A 12,106-nucleotide genomic window follows, 5' to 3' on the forward strand; every position below is an offset into this window, starting at 1 on the left:
ATTTGTTAAGAAAAAAAAATTATCAACCTTTCAAATACAAACCTGACAAAAATAAAAAAAAAAACACTGCGCATAATTACAATAATAGCAAACAACCACAGCCAACACAGTGATGACAAAGAAGTTTTTATTTACACATCAAGACTGCAAAATGACTATCATGAACATGTGCAACATTGTTTTCATCACGTTTAATATAATTGTTCCAGGTCAGTACTGAAGATGTGACACCAAGTGTGCTATATATATACTGGAAGTGAGTAACACAGTTACTGTGTCAACTACAAAGACGTGATGAGTGGACAGACCTGCACATGGACAAAGTCGATTCTGTACAAAATGTACAATGACAGTAAAAATAAATAAATTATTTTAGTTGAAGTGAGACTAGTTCACAGCACTGATCAGATTTTCAGTGTGTAAATGTATTAACTTGTTTGCCATGTTGCTTTAAGAGATGTAAGACATGATTTACTTTACTTTGTAAACACGGTGAAAAAGTTACATTTGGCACATTTGTAAATCTTTTTATGACAGAACCTATTTGTGACATTTGACACTGCACTACATGGTCCCTTGGAAGTTCAATGAATAGTTATTAACTATTTCTGGTCTCATATGCTATATATTTAGCAACACAGCACAGCTAAATTCATTGTTATATGAATCAGAATTCAACATTAAAGCGCAACAGATTTCATATTTAACAATAAATCAGCATTTCAGGTAGAGACTGCCCAGAGAAAAGGACTATGCCAAGAGATGTAGCAAATACTTCCATCAATTACAAAACAAAAGGAAAAAAGGGGAAGATCACTCCCCAAGAACTAAATAGATTTTGAAGAATTTGATCAAAAAAAAAATTAACCATCCTAGGCTGCACTTCATGAAGCCCAACAACTGATGTCAATTTAAAAAGGTTCCAAAATCCGAGGTCTATATTGAATCCTGGATAATGCCTGCACCCACCCCCTACTTAAAGTGAAACATAACCCCCAGGCATAAATTCATCATTCACTTAGGCTAAGCTTAAATTGAGATTTTCCAGATTTCCTGGTCAAACTCATCCATGACTTGGGGCAGTCTGGTTACCATTCAGACTTAGTGTAAATTAGTGGTCTGCTTCTGAGCCTGCAAAATGTCCTTGTCTTTTATTTGTTCTAAAAAGGAAAATATAATAATAATAATAATAATAATAATAATAATGATAATGATGAACGGGTTATATAAACTGATCACATTATATATTTGGTTAAATAAATACATTAATCAATACAACTACACTAGGAGGTAAAAATGAATTCAAATGACAAATAGTGCTCTGTGAATGAGCTTTAACATTCTCCTAAAGTTACATATATTCTGCCAGTTGTCCAATGAAAGGCTCAATGAGCTCCAACAGTTCAATATTTTGACTATTTCTCTAATTACAGCTGGACTACATACACGTTTAGCCAGTCGAATGTTGTCTCCCAGGCCTTTTCTGTCTCTAATTATAGCAGCAATATTTTTCTTTTAATTATATAATTTAAATTATGTTCCACATCTTCATAACAAGCCGCTGGCTGTCACATATATGGACACAGGATTCACCCCAGGCCTTTTAGAAGTGGGGACTACACCACAGTGTCACATATGAAGAGAATTCAGAACAGCCCAGAAAGTGAACTAAAGAATCTAAGTGAAACGATGACCTCAGATAGTTTATATCATTTTCATACATGTGAAAGCTCATTACTGTTACACATTTCAAACTGAACACAAACTACTAAAAGTGCAGACAAAAAAAGTGCTTCAGTCATTTTAGTAAACATGAAATACACTGGAACAGCATTTTAAACACCTCTCGTTTCTATTTCTTATAATCCATATCAGTGTTTTATAAATATCTAATGATAAAACATGTGTCACAGGTGTCTCTGCAATGACTTACTATTTTCCCTGTTTAGTTTTTCTAAATACAAGCATCAACTGCTTTGGTGATGCAGAGACACAGCCCCTTATGATTTCTACTTTGACTGTAGGGACCTTTTGGCTCAAAGGTTTTTAATTGGAACAAGTTCCATTTTGGGCTCAACAGGAATCTGATTGTTACATTTAGGGGAGGAAAGCAACGCGTGTCCAACAACTATGTGAAGTGTGTGTGTGTATGTACAACTTTAGGGTGCAAGCTATTAGGTAATAGAAGATCCTCACCTCTTCAATACTACACAGAGGGCAACGTGCATGTGTGTCATTTAATTCTTGATTTCCAAAATGGAGGGGTTATGGTCAAGAATGGCCAGGATGATTTTGTCCATGTACTGCCTCAGACGCAGATTGATCTCCTCCTGCTCCTTCAAAGCATCAACCAGCTGAGGACAGAAACATGTGTCAGAGGAACAGTCGCATGACAAAACAGCATTGCATTCACTAACCAGCAGCACTGACCTCATCTCTGGATGCGTTGTCAATCTCAGCCGCCAGGCACTGAGCCTTGGTGTGACAAGACAACAGGTTCTTTGCTTCATACAAACTTAAAGTCAGAATCTGTGCATTGAGGTCGTCATTCTGATCCCGCAGCTTATAGTTGTCCTGAAAGAGAGAACGGAGGATTCGGGATTAATTTTTAAGTAAGGAATTCTGTGAAGTGCGTGCTGTGCCATAGTCAATGCCACATGAACATCAGGAAGTCTGAGTTTTAGTTTAATAATGCCAACCTGCTTTAGTCTCCTGACTTCATGCTCCATTTCACTCTCCCTGGTCTTGGCATTGAACTCAGATAGACCTTTGCCTTTTCCAGGATGCTCGATCTCCATCTTAAATAACTGCAGATACTCCAACTCCCGGCGCAGATCATCAATCAGCTGCAGGAAACAGTCCTTAGTGTGTTAGGGACTTTTATTTAAAAATAAATCAATTCAATTACACATGAACAAAGACTTAGAGTAGCTCTCTAAGACCCAGGCTTCTGGTTAATCTTTCTCCAATCCAAATGCTAGCATTACCTCCTGCATGGAATGTTTTTCTTTCTGGTACTCGTGACGATTTTGCCAGAGCTTGTCCATTATCTTCCTGTAAAGGTCGGTCTCGTCTTTCAGCCTCAGGTTGGTGTCCTCCAGTTTGTCTGTCATCCTCTGTTTTTCCTGCAGATGAGCCATTTGTTGTTACTTGACAAGTACTTGAATATATGGCTACATACTGCAGCTATAATTAGCTCACATTTCATAACGTCATAATCTTTAATTACAGCCAAACGTTCCGTCAAACTGACCTGATCGAGTTTCTCAGTCTGGGACTTGAGTCTACAGGCATTTGACTTCATCTCTCTATTATCATCGTCTAACTGCTGTATTCTGTGTGGACAGAAAAAATTTGTTGTGTGCCACATTTTCCAGGGTGTAGTTTCTAATCCAAACTACAGTAAATGTTTGGTTACTTGTTAGAGAGCAGGTCTATCTGCAGGTTTCTGTCTTTTTCCATCTTGCTGTACGTCTCCCGGTGTCTCTTCATTTCCTCCTCCAGGTTTTGATCTGCTCTCGCCTCTGCATCCTTCACCTGTTCTTCCAGTTCGTGGACCCTGGGACGCCCAGACAGACACGGTGTGACGGAAAAACGAAGATCAATAGATACATGATGGCACAGAGAACAGTGGTGAGGACACTGGTGTGTGCTTGTCTTCCTACCTGTGAACGAGTTGTGTGTTTTCCTGTTTGAGTTTAGACTTCAGGTCATTGTTGGCCAGACTGTCGCTTTCCAGTTCAGTCACCTTCTTTTCCAGATAACCAACCTAAAGAGACAAGCACAACACACATAGGTGCTTTGTTTTGTACACACTGCTAAAAAAAAAAAAGTGCGAGCGCTTGGTTGCACATGTGCGCGTGTTCGCACCTTCTCTGTTATGTCAAGGTCGCAGGAGTCGATGCTGTCTGCGAACAGGTCCTCAGTGCTGCTTTCCCGACTGAACCCAAACACGGTGTGGTTGGCATGAAACAGCTGACTGCACAGAGGAGAGGACGCGTCAACAAAGGTGTGTTTGTCCACTGAAAGGCTAAGAGGATGTGTGTGAGAGCTGCTCTTCAGTCACAGCACCCTCCTGTTAAATCCTTAACATCACTGTGATCAAGCAACTTGTCCTTTGTTGACGTTAAGCTACTCACCGTCCGAACGCTGTGCTGGTAATCTTCCTGTTAGGGCTGAAACACAAGAGTGAAAATGAGTCACAAAGAGCTTTGAATTAGGAATATGACTAGTTTTCTTGTATTTATACTAAAGTGTTTTTGTTGCTGTACTGTGTCAATCTCACACAAGGAGATGCCACATAGAGATATGGTTACTATAGCAACAGCTCAGGATCCCTTTGTCTGGTAGCAAGACTGCACAAGTGTAAAGGTACAGCAGTTGGTGTTGCGTTTGTCTGTGTTTTACCTATTGGCCTTAAGGTTTCGAAGTCGAGCCTCCAGGTCATTGAGCAGATTCACTTTCTTGCAGCACTGTGAACAGTAAATGTCCAGCAGCTCACTGTTATACAACTGTTGCATCTTCTGGGGAGTCTGTCCCCCACTGCAGGGTTGAAGATAATTCAACATGTTTAACTGTGATATTTAACGTCTAACATTACCAGCTGCTTTGAAGGAAAAATGACATACAGGTGTAAATGTAGGAGGCCCCTAATATATTTAATGAAGGGAATACATGCTTTAGGGCCCTGACCACCAACCTGGAGGGCAGTGAGGATCCTAGGTCTGAGAAGCCATTGGTTCGGGTGTCATCTTCAGGGCAAGGGCTGCTGGGTGTAAACTCCACATCCTCCCCCTCACCGTAGTCCTCGAACTGCTCCTCTCCAGAGATACCTGGCGCAGATGTTGTGCCTCTCTGGCTTCTAGGATTGAGTAGAGGTAAATAATAATGATGAATGACCCAATAAATGAATAACTCTGTCCCCCTGACGGATACATTATAACTGCGGCTGACCGGCTCTGTTTTCCCGGGTCCAAGGAATCCAAGGCGTTTCCATTCTCAGTGCTGCTGTCCATGTCACACTCCTTCTCGGCACTGGAACGCTCACCGTACCCATCAAAGTCTGGGTAGGACTGGGTGCACATGACGATGGGTGGGCCCAGCTTGGCCACGCCGTTCTATGATTAAACATTAGAATCTCTCACAAAACAGACACACTGTACCGCCTTTATTTAAAGAGGTTTCATTTGCCTCATCTATACCTTCAGTGTAGGACCTGGGAGATTAGAGTCTGACTAAACCTGTAGCATCACTTAAAACCTATTCTATGTATAAATGATGGTTTCATCTGACTTTAACCAGCTCAGGTGCTACTGTAGCCAACACGCCTTCTCTCACTTCAGTATCTACAGTAGCAGACGGTGATGATACCTGGTAGATGTAACCATTGTCAGTCACAGAGGATCGGCTGGAAGCAGCGCTCTGAGGATCCGCTGCCATTTTCAGTATCTCGTCACAACCTTGAAGAAGAAGTCGTATGAGTATGAGGATTTTACAGACAGAGTGACAACAATGGAAGTTCAGCCCATAAACTGTGGACTGAGACAGGACAAGAGCCACACTGTGTTAGTTCAGATGTCTACTACTGTATCTTAGGGATGTTTATGTCAACTGTGAAAAACAAATATCTAGAAAACCAGATTTGTCATATTAATAGAATATTCCCCTCATATTCCCAGTCGACATATGTGGAACATATCCGACTGTTACCTTTGATAGCAAACACTCCATCACAGAAGTCTTTGAAGTTGATTTTCCCATTAGCTTTAGGATCCAAGTATCTGGTTAACTTCTTCACCTATAGAAGACAAGGGTAAAGTAAAGTTCATTTTATTTATGTTCAACTAGAATGTAGACGTTTTATCATACGGCCCTGCGCTTATCAATGTCTGGATGTTTTCTCATTCATTTTCCAGCTTTTCGAAGCAGAGAAATGTTTGGAGCTGGTTTTAATCACAGCATTTGTTTTTGGTATCTGTTGATGTTCTTGAAGATCTCATCTCTGTTGAAGATTAACTCAAACATATGGACAAATCACCAACTGAGAACATCCTTTCTTCCTGTTCCTTCCTGATGAGCTCCGATACATCTGTCATGCACCACAGAACGTATGGAGCAGTAGGTGAGATTATCTGATCGGGATTAAAATATATCACCATTCTTTCTCTACAGACCATTACTGGTCATATTAGCCAACCAGTGAAAGTGACGGCTGAACGTTATACAAACCCACCTATCATCAACGCTGGCAATTTAATTTATTAATATTGTTTTAAACCACACAAGCGTGGTCATACAGAAATAAACCAAAACTAGGCCACACCGCTTCCTTCTGAAAGAAAGAATGAGGTATTACAATGCAATCATATATGTTACACAAAGACATTTTCTCACATAATTATTAAAAAAAACAAAAACAGTGATTTATGCATCAGAGTTTTTCTCATAAAAATTGTATTGAACAAAAACAACAGATACTTCTATAGTCTTGGTCAATAAGTAGCTTGTACGATAAGTACGATAATAATCCTGTGTGCGCACACCAGAACCAAACCAAGATATGGTTCCGTTATATAGTCAGGTATAAATATGTAATGGTATTTTCCTACTTGAAATGCAGCGGAAACCAAAAAACACCAAAAACAGATATGAAGAGAAATATTTTAATAATTAAAGAATGTAAAAAATGAATGCTGCCAAGCACCATTCCCTACCCAGCTGCTAAGGAGACCCACTCATTACTAGACACCCAACCAATCCAGCCATCTATTCCCTCTGTAAGCCTTGTTGCCATGGTGATAAGAAATGCAGTCGTTGCAAGCCGCATGCAGGGAGGAGGTACTAGCTGCTACTCAGTGTGTCATGTTATTTTAAGAGGTTTGTTCTGGGTTCTCTGTCGCTATGACGGGTTTCCATAGAATTTTTGCTGACTCATCAGGGGTCAGGGGTGATGACGGAGCAGCAGGCTGGAGGAGCATGGAGTGACCACACACACACTGCTGACACCAGGTCCAGCAGCATGGAACCACTAGTGGCGCTGGACCCGGAACGGCCCATGACAGCATGTAAATGACCCAGCTCGGCGAGTTTCTCTGTGAACGCCCAACTTTGCCTAATACACATAGAAGCAATGAGACATTTGAAGACATAGTAGTGAAAAAAAAACAAAAAAAGCTCTGAACTTCAGGCAGCGGTGTTGAATTGTGTAGCAATTTGACAATAGCAGAAAGACACAATGCATTTTGGGACCTACAATATAAATAGTGTTTTTTGCAGCATTTTGCTGTTTCATGTACAAATATAACCTTAAATTATCATTTGTGTATTATGAATTAATGTTTGTTACACATTTTTGACCCTGTTGTTCTTGCTCTTGTTATTCTTGGTCACTAAAAACACACGTTATGCTGCAAAAGGCCTGGATTCATACAAAGCGAAGCATCAACAGTTAAAACAAAGCGGTAAATACGAGGAACACACGCCGCATGACAGGTTGGTACCAGGCCACTTCAGAACCAGACAGAAGCGTCGCTAGCTAAGCAGTCGGAACCAGCAGGCTGCTAATCCACAGCTTCACCTGAATCATCGGACCCACACGCTGTCTGTCGGTACCACGTGTTTGGGTTCGTCGATCCTCTGTGTTTTATTTCAACCACAGCGTCGTGAACGACGGACTAACGGAAACCAACAGCGACTCACCTCGTCTCCTTGACCGAACTGAAGCCCAAGATCCACCAGGTGCTCCACCCGGATGAAGCCGTCCGCATCCTCGTCGCACACGTCGAACACCTCCTTAAGCCTCCTGAGGAACTGGAAGAGCTGCTCTTGGTCGGGAGGAGCTCGTCCCTCCATCGTGGAGCGGCTTCGTTGGTCGGAGTCCGAGCCTACAAAATCAAATGGCCTGTAGGAGACTCGGAATGACGGTCGCCATCATCTCCTCTTCAAGCTCCCCCGGACCTGCTGGTGCTCGGTGCCGCTGACGTCAGCGACAGATGCCAGAGAAGTAGCGGAAACGCGCGATGATGTACGATTTGGAGGCGAAGTATTGCGTCACAGACCAACTGGTACTTAGCAATCCAGGTGTGTAACCACGGCCCGCGAAAAGAAAGCGGCACAGCGCATGCGCAGGCAGTCCACTTTGTTTCTACTGGAGAGAAGAAGTAACGTATTACCGTATTACCGATGCTGCTAAATATATATAGTATGTTTCTGTTTATTTCGTGACTACAAATGCAGTTTGGTTATTAATAAGCTATTAGACAACCTACATAAAGTGGATCAAAGTATTGATTCAAAGCTTTTAAAATGAATATTTAGTCTCATTGTAAAATGTGAAAGATTTTCCTTCTCATTTGTCACTTTTTTGTTATCTTGGTATAAATAAAAACATCACTTGAAAACATTTGACAATTACCGATGTGTTTTACTATAAATTTATACAGAATGCAAGGTTTTAAAAAAAGTGTTTATTCGCAACTCATCTCATCTGTCACATCTTTGTACAAAACATAAAACCATTATGTCCCAGTATCAGAAAATTTAAAATTTATTACAAAAATAAAAACTAAAGAGCAAACAAAAACGCCATCATAATCCCAAATCGTTGCTTTCATATGGAATATGAACAGGACATCCAGGCAGGGGCTTCCAACAATACAGTAAAGCAGACAAGGGCCAAATTCAACCCAGGCGATGAGCGAACTGTCACATTCAGAGGATGAGTCTTGGCTCTAGTAGTGAGTCCCACCGTTCTGTGACCTGTGGGAGAAACATATAGTAAATACATTGTTTCCCTTTTAGTGTAGTTAATACTAAAATTAAACCCTTCAATCCAACAGACACATTCAGGGTTTTTAGGTCTGTTTGACATTAGCCTCCTGATTCATACAGAAATTATTTCCACCCCCCACAGGCTCAGAATCAGATGATGTGCTCCAACATGATGAATAATCTTTAAATGGCACCTTCAGCATTTCTTTTATTGCTGTTGTAACCTTCACACTTTAAGAGCTTCTTGAAGATTTCCTAATAAGTCCTAAATAAGTAAGTTCCTACCCAAGCGCCTCTGGACACAGCGTACTCCACTCTCTCGGTTCCGTCTGGGTTCTGATAGACTAAATCAAACTTGCCAGGTTCTGTAGGGGCTGAAGAAGCACAAGGTAAGGATTTACCAGGTTCAACGTCGTTTGCATGTGTTTGGACCGTAAGGTGTCAGTGAAGGGTTGATTTCTACCTTCAGACACATGTAGTAACTCCAGCTCTATCTGTTTGGTCGTTGGGTCAAAGCTCACAATCCTTCCCTCCTAAAAAAACAACAACACAGCAACAAGGTTGAGTGGTAGAAAAGGACAAGAGCAGTAACGTCATTGGTCGTTCCCAGTCGTTTCTCGTTCCCGCAGCAATGACGGCGTGCACCTTGTACTCCGACACCTCTGGAGAATAGTTCTCCGTCAGCTCCAGCAGCTGTAAACAAACAGGGAGGAAACACAAATTTCAGCTTCTTCTAACAGGCAATTGTGCCTTTGATTGTTTCACTGATCTGTGAGGACGTGGACACAATATAAGCTATTTATTTTATAGGATTTTTAGCACATTCATCCTAAACATTGGCTGTTTTTCTTGGTCTCAGGCTGTTAAAACAATTTCAACTCTGGGTCCTCAGCCAAGACCACCCACCAGTGGTCATATGTGATGTCTCTCATCTGTCTGTCCAGCTCAGACTGCTCATAATAAACCAGTGCGTGTGATCTGCCTGAGGTTTTTCATGAAGGCCATGGTTGTAGGTTTACACAGAAGACTCACCTTAAACGCGATCTTCTGCCCCACCTGTGGAGGAGCAGCTAGAAGGGGCATGGAGCTGTAGTCCTGTGTGGGGACGCTTCCTGCTCCATTCTACAGCCAGAGACATACACAGGAGACATTATTCATTCCAATTCATAGTCCGCAAGTTATTTACCAGCACAATAACTTAAATAAATATAAACAAACTCCATACAGCTGTGAATGTATATTATAAGGATTATTCTTTTATATATATAATAACAATAAAATGTATAAATTGAGAATATATGAGTTCAAACTTGGATATTTTCCTGCAAGAACCGTTACTTTATAATATTGCTTAGGTCCAATTAAAACATCTCGCAGACCTGGAGGACGAAGGACACGTTGCTCAGTGAATCTGTGTGGTATGACGACACCTTGGTTCCATCACTGAACTCAAACAAGGACCCACTGTGTCCAGCTGTGCCCTGTTCCCGGTCCTGGCCACCACCGCAGCCTCTCCCAGACCCCTGCGGCACTGAACCAGATCCCGGCCGTTCAGGTTGGGAGACCAGGTCTATTTCCTCCTCGCTGTCAGATGAACCGGGTGGCGAGTCTGGAGGTGTTTTCTGGGATTCTGAGGCGTCTTTGAGTGATGCAGAAGTTGATGGTTTCTTTTTTGGTGGGGCTTTTAAAGTGCTACTGGAATCAGAGGAAGAGTCCTCCTGTGTCGCTGCAGTGGGTTTAACTGTGCATTTAACTGGGCTTTCCACACTCTGTGGGATTCTCCTGCTGGAAGCAGCTGGTTTGGGTGGGTCAGCCTCGGGTTCGGGTGGGTCAGCCTCGGGTTCGGGCCGGTCAGCCTCTGTCTTCTTCCTCTTCTTCCTCCTCCCTGTGTGTTTACCCTGTGACTTCCTCTCATCACCTGAAGCCTCCCTGGCATCGTCGTCCAGCATCTTTCTCTTCTCGCGTTTCTTCTTCTTGCTTTCTGTGTTCGCTCCATCCTCCCCCGGCGGCTCACCCTCCGCTCTGTGGCGCTTTCTGCACTTCTTCTTTGGTGTTTCAGAACAGCCGTCGAGCCCGTTGACCTGCGTCAGACAATGCACCTTCACCCTGAGAAACAGGAGCAAACTTCAACGCACAGGTCGCGCTTATGGCTCAGGGGAATTATGAATAAGCATGATGGCCGTCAGGGCTAACCAGAGTTAGCGCCATGCTCTCCTCTGCTGGATGTGGCCCGGTTCGGGAAGGGACGTACCTGACGCTGTCGTTGTCCCGCACCACATAGACGCTCTCTGTGTGCGGCAGGTAGCAGTCCTCTATGAACAGGTTGAGGATGCTGCCGCGGCTGAACTCGAACTTCTCTTTGATGATACTCTCCAGATCCGCCACCACGCGACACTTGTTCAGGTCCACGAGCAGCCAGCACATGCGGCTATCGACGACAGCAGGCGGCGGATAGTCAAAGTACAAGCGCACGCGGATGTTACCGTTAGTGCCGCTGTTACTGTAAGCCGCCATGACAGCTAGTAAAACAAATCAAATGCTTCCGGTTAGATATTTCAAAATAAGACCAGCAGTAGCTACGAGACAGTTGCTCTTCCAGTTCAACATACTGTTACAAAAATACTTAAAATTTGAAAACTTGAAATGAGTATGAGAAACTTTGAAAACTACTTGAAATTTAAAAATCGTGCAGCGAGGAGGGATAATTCAGTTATTTGTCTAACATCCACATTGCATTCTTTTGTAGCAATGAAATGTTTTCAGAAGCCGATCTTACGTTCATGGCGTTTGCGGAAAAACAGACAAAACTTTATTTGCAGATTCGATCGAGACTGTCAGCTTTATATATTCTTCATATTTGCCTAAATATTCTTAATTTCAGTTTGCATTCAGCTCAGTGTAAACAAATTTCAGCCTTAAAATAACTCATCTCATCTCTCCCGCGTCTTGGTTCGAGTGCCCCGAAAGATTTTGATTTGTTACTTTGTGATTGATTTGACTAATTTTTGCTGTTGTCTGTTGCCTTTATCGTTTAAAATGCCACTTCTGTTATGATCGTTACTGTTATTGTGCTTGGTGTCAATAACAGAATTTATGCAGTACTAATTTTACTTTATTCGTTTCTAGGTTTAAGTTACAGATATATTGCACACAAGTGGGCCTAAACGTCAGAACCAGTATCTTATTGCTCAGTGGAGCTGCTTTTACGCCATCGGCACAAATCAAGGTTTGTCCCACACTTTGTGGTTTTGGAGCTTTTCCAGTAGCTTCCACCTGTAACATGTCTCCATTCACCCATGTCCTTTGACCATAGGACTTCCAGCTGCTAATGCTGTGA

General features: G+C 42.3%; 2 protein-coding genes across 2 annotated transcripts; both read right to left on the reverse strand.

The window, feature by feature from the left end:
* Positions 1–113: 113 nt before the first annotated feature.
* On the reverse strand, positions 114–8,192 carry rab11fip4a (RAB11 family interacting protein 4 (class II) a). Its single transcript, XM_029159022.3, has 15 exons — positions 7,699–8,192; positions 5,710–5,797; positions 5,371–5,459; positions 4,954–5,117; positions 4,700–4,861; positions 4,408–4,542; positions 4,140–4,175; positions 3,871–3,979; positions 3,666–3,769; positions 3,419–3,559; positions 3,254–3,335; positions 2,988–3,125; positions 2,700–2,846; positions 2,431–2,574; positions 114–2,354 (listed from the first exon to the last, which is right to left on the reverse strand). Exons 1-15 carry the CDS (start codon positions 7,849–7,851, stop codon positions 2,238–2,240), a joined length of 1,809 nt encoding a protein of 602 aa, XP_029014855.1. The 5' UTR covers positions 7,852–8,192; the 3' UTR covers positions 114–2,237.
* Positions 8,193–8,445: 253 nt separating this feature from the next.
* Positions 8,446–11,334, reverse strand: coil (coilin p80). The gene is made up of 7 exons (XM_029159033.3): positions 11,021–11,334; positions 10,149–10,875; positions 9,802–9,891; positions 9,415–9,462; positions 9,233–9,302; positions 9,055–9,143; positions 8,446–8,757 (listed from the first exon to the last, which is right to left on the reverse strand). Exons 1-7 carry the CDS (start codon positions 11,281–11,283, stop codon positions 8,710–8,712), a joined length of 1,335 nt encoding a protein of 444 aa, XP_029014866.1. The 5' UTR covers positions 11,284–11,334; the 3' UTR covers positions 8,446–8,709.
* Between the last annotated feature and the right edge of the window lie 772 nt (positions 11,335–12,106).

This window comes from Betta splendens, chromosome 8 (assembly GCF_900634795.4).
Source record: "Betta splendens chromosome 8, fBetSpl5.4, whole genome shotgun sequence".
Taxonomy (NCBI): Eukaryota; Metazoa; Chordata; class Actinopteri; order Anabantiformes; family Osphronemidae; genus Betta; species Betta splendens.

Excerpts from the sequence above, each read along its gene's own strand:
- rab11fip4a (XM_029159022.3), bottom strand. The coding sequence starts at position 7,851 with ATGGAGGGACGAGCTCCTCCCGACCAAGAGCAGCTCTTCCAGTTCCTC. Across the intron at positions 5,460-5,709 it reads TGGAGTGTTTGCTATCAAAG|GTTGTGACGAGATACTGAAA; the intron begins GTAACAGTCGGA and ends TTCTTCTTCAAG. Across the intron at positions 2,355-2,430 it reads ACAACGCATCCAGAGATGAG|CTGGTTGATGCTTTGAAGGA; the intron begins GTCAGTGCTGCT and ends TTCTGTCCTCAG.
- coil (XM_029159033.3), bottom strand. The coding sequence starts at position 11,283 with ATGGCGGCTTACAGTAACAGCGGCACTAACGGTAACATCCGCGTGCGC. Across the intron at positions 9,463-9,801 it reads GGCAGAAGATCGCGTTTAAG|CTGCTGGAGCTGACGGAGAA; the intron begins GTGAGTCTTCTG and ends GTTTGTTTACAG. Across the intron at positions 9,144-9,232 it reads GTTACTACATGTGTCTGAAG|CCCCTACAGAACCTGGCAAG; the intron begins GTAGAAATCAAC and ends GTGCTTCTTCAG.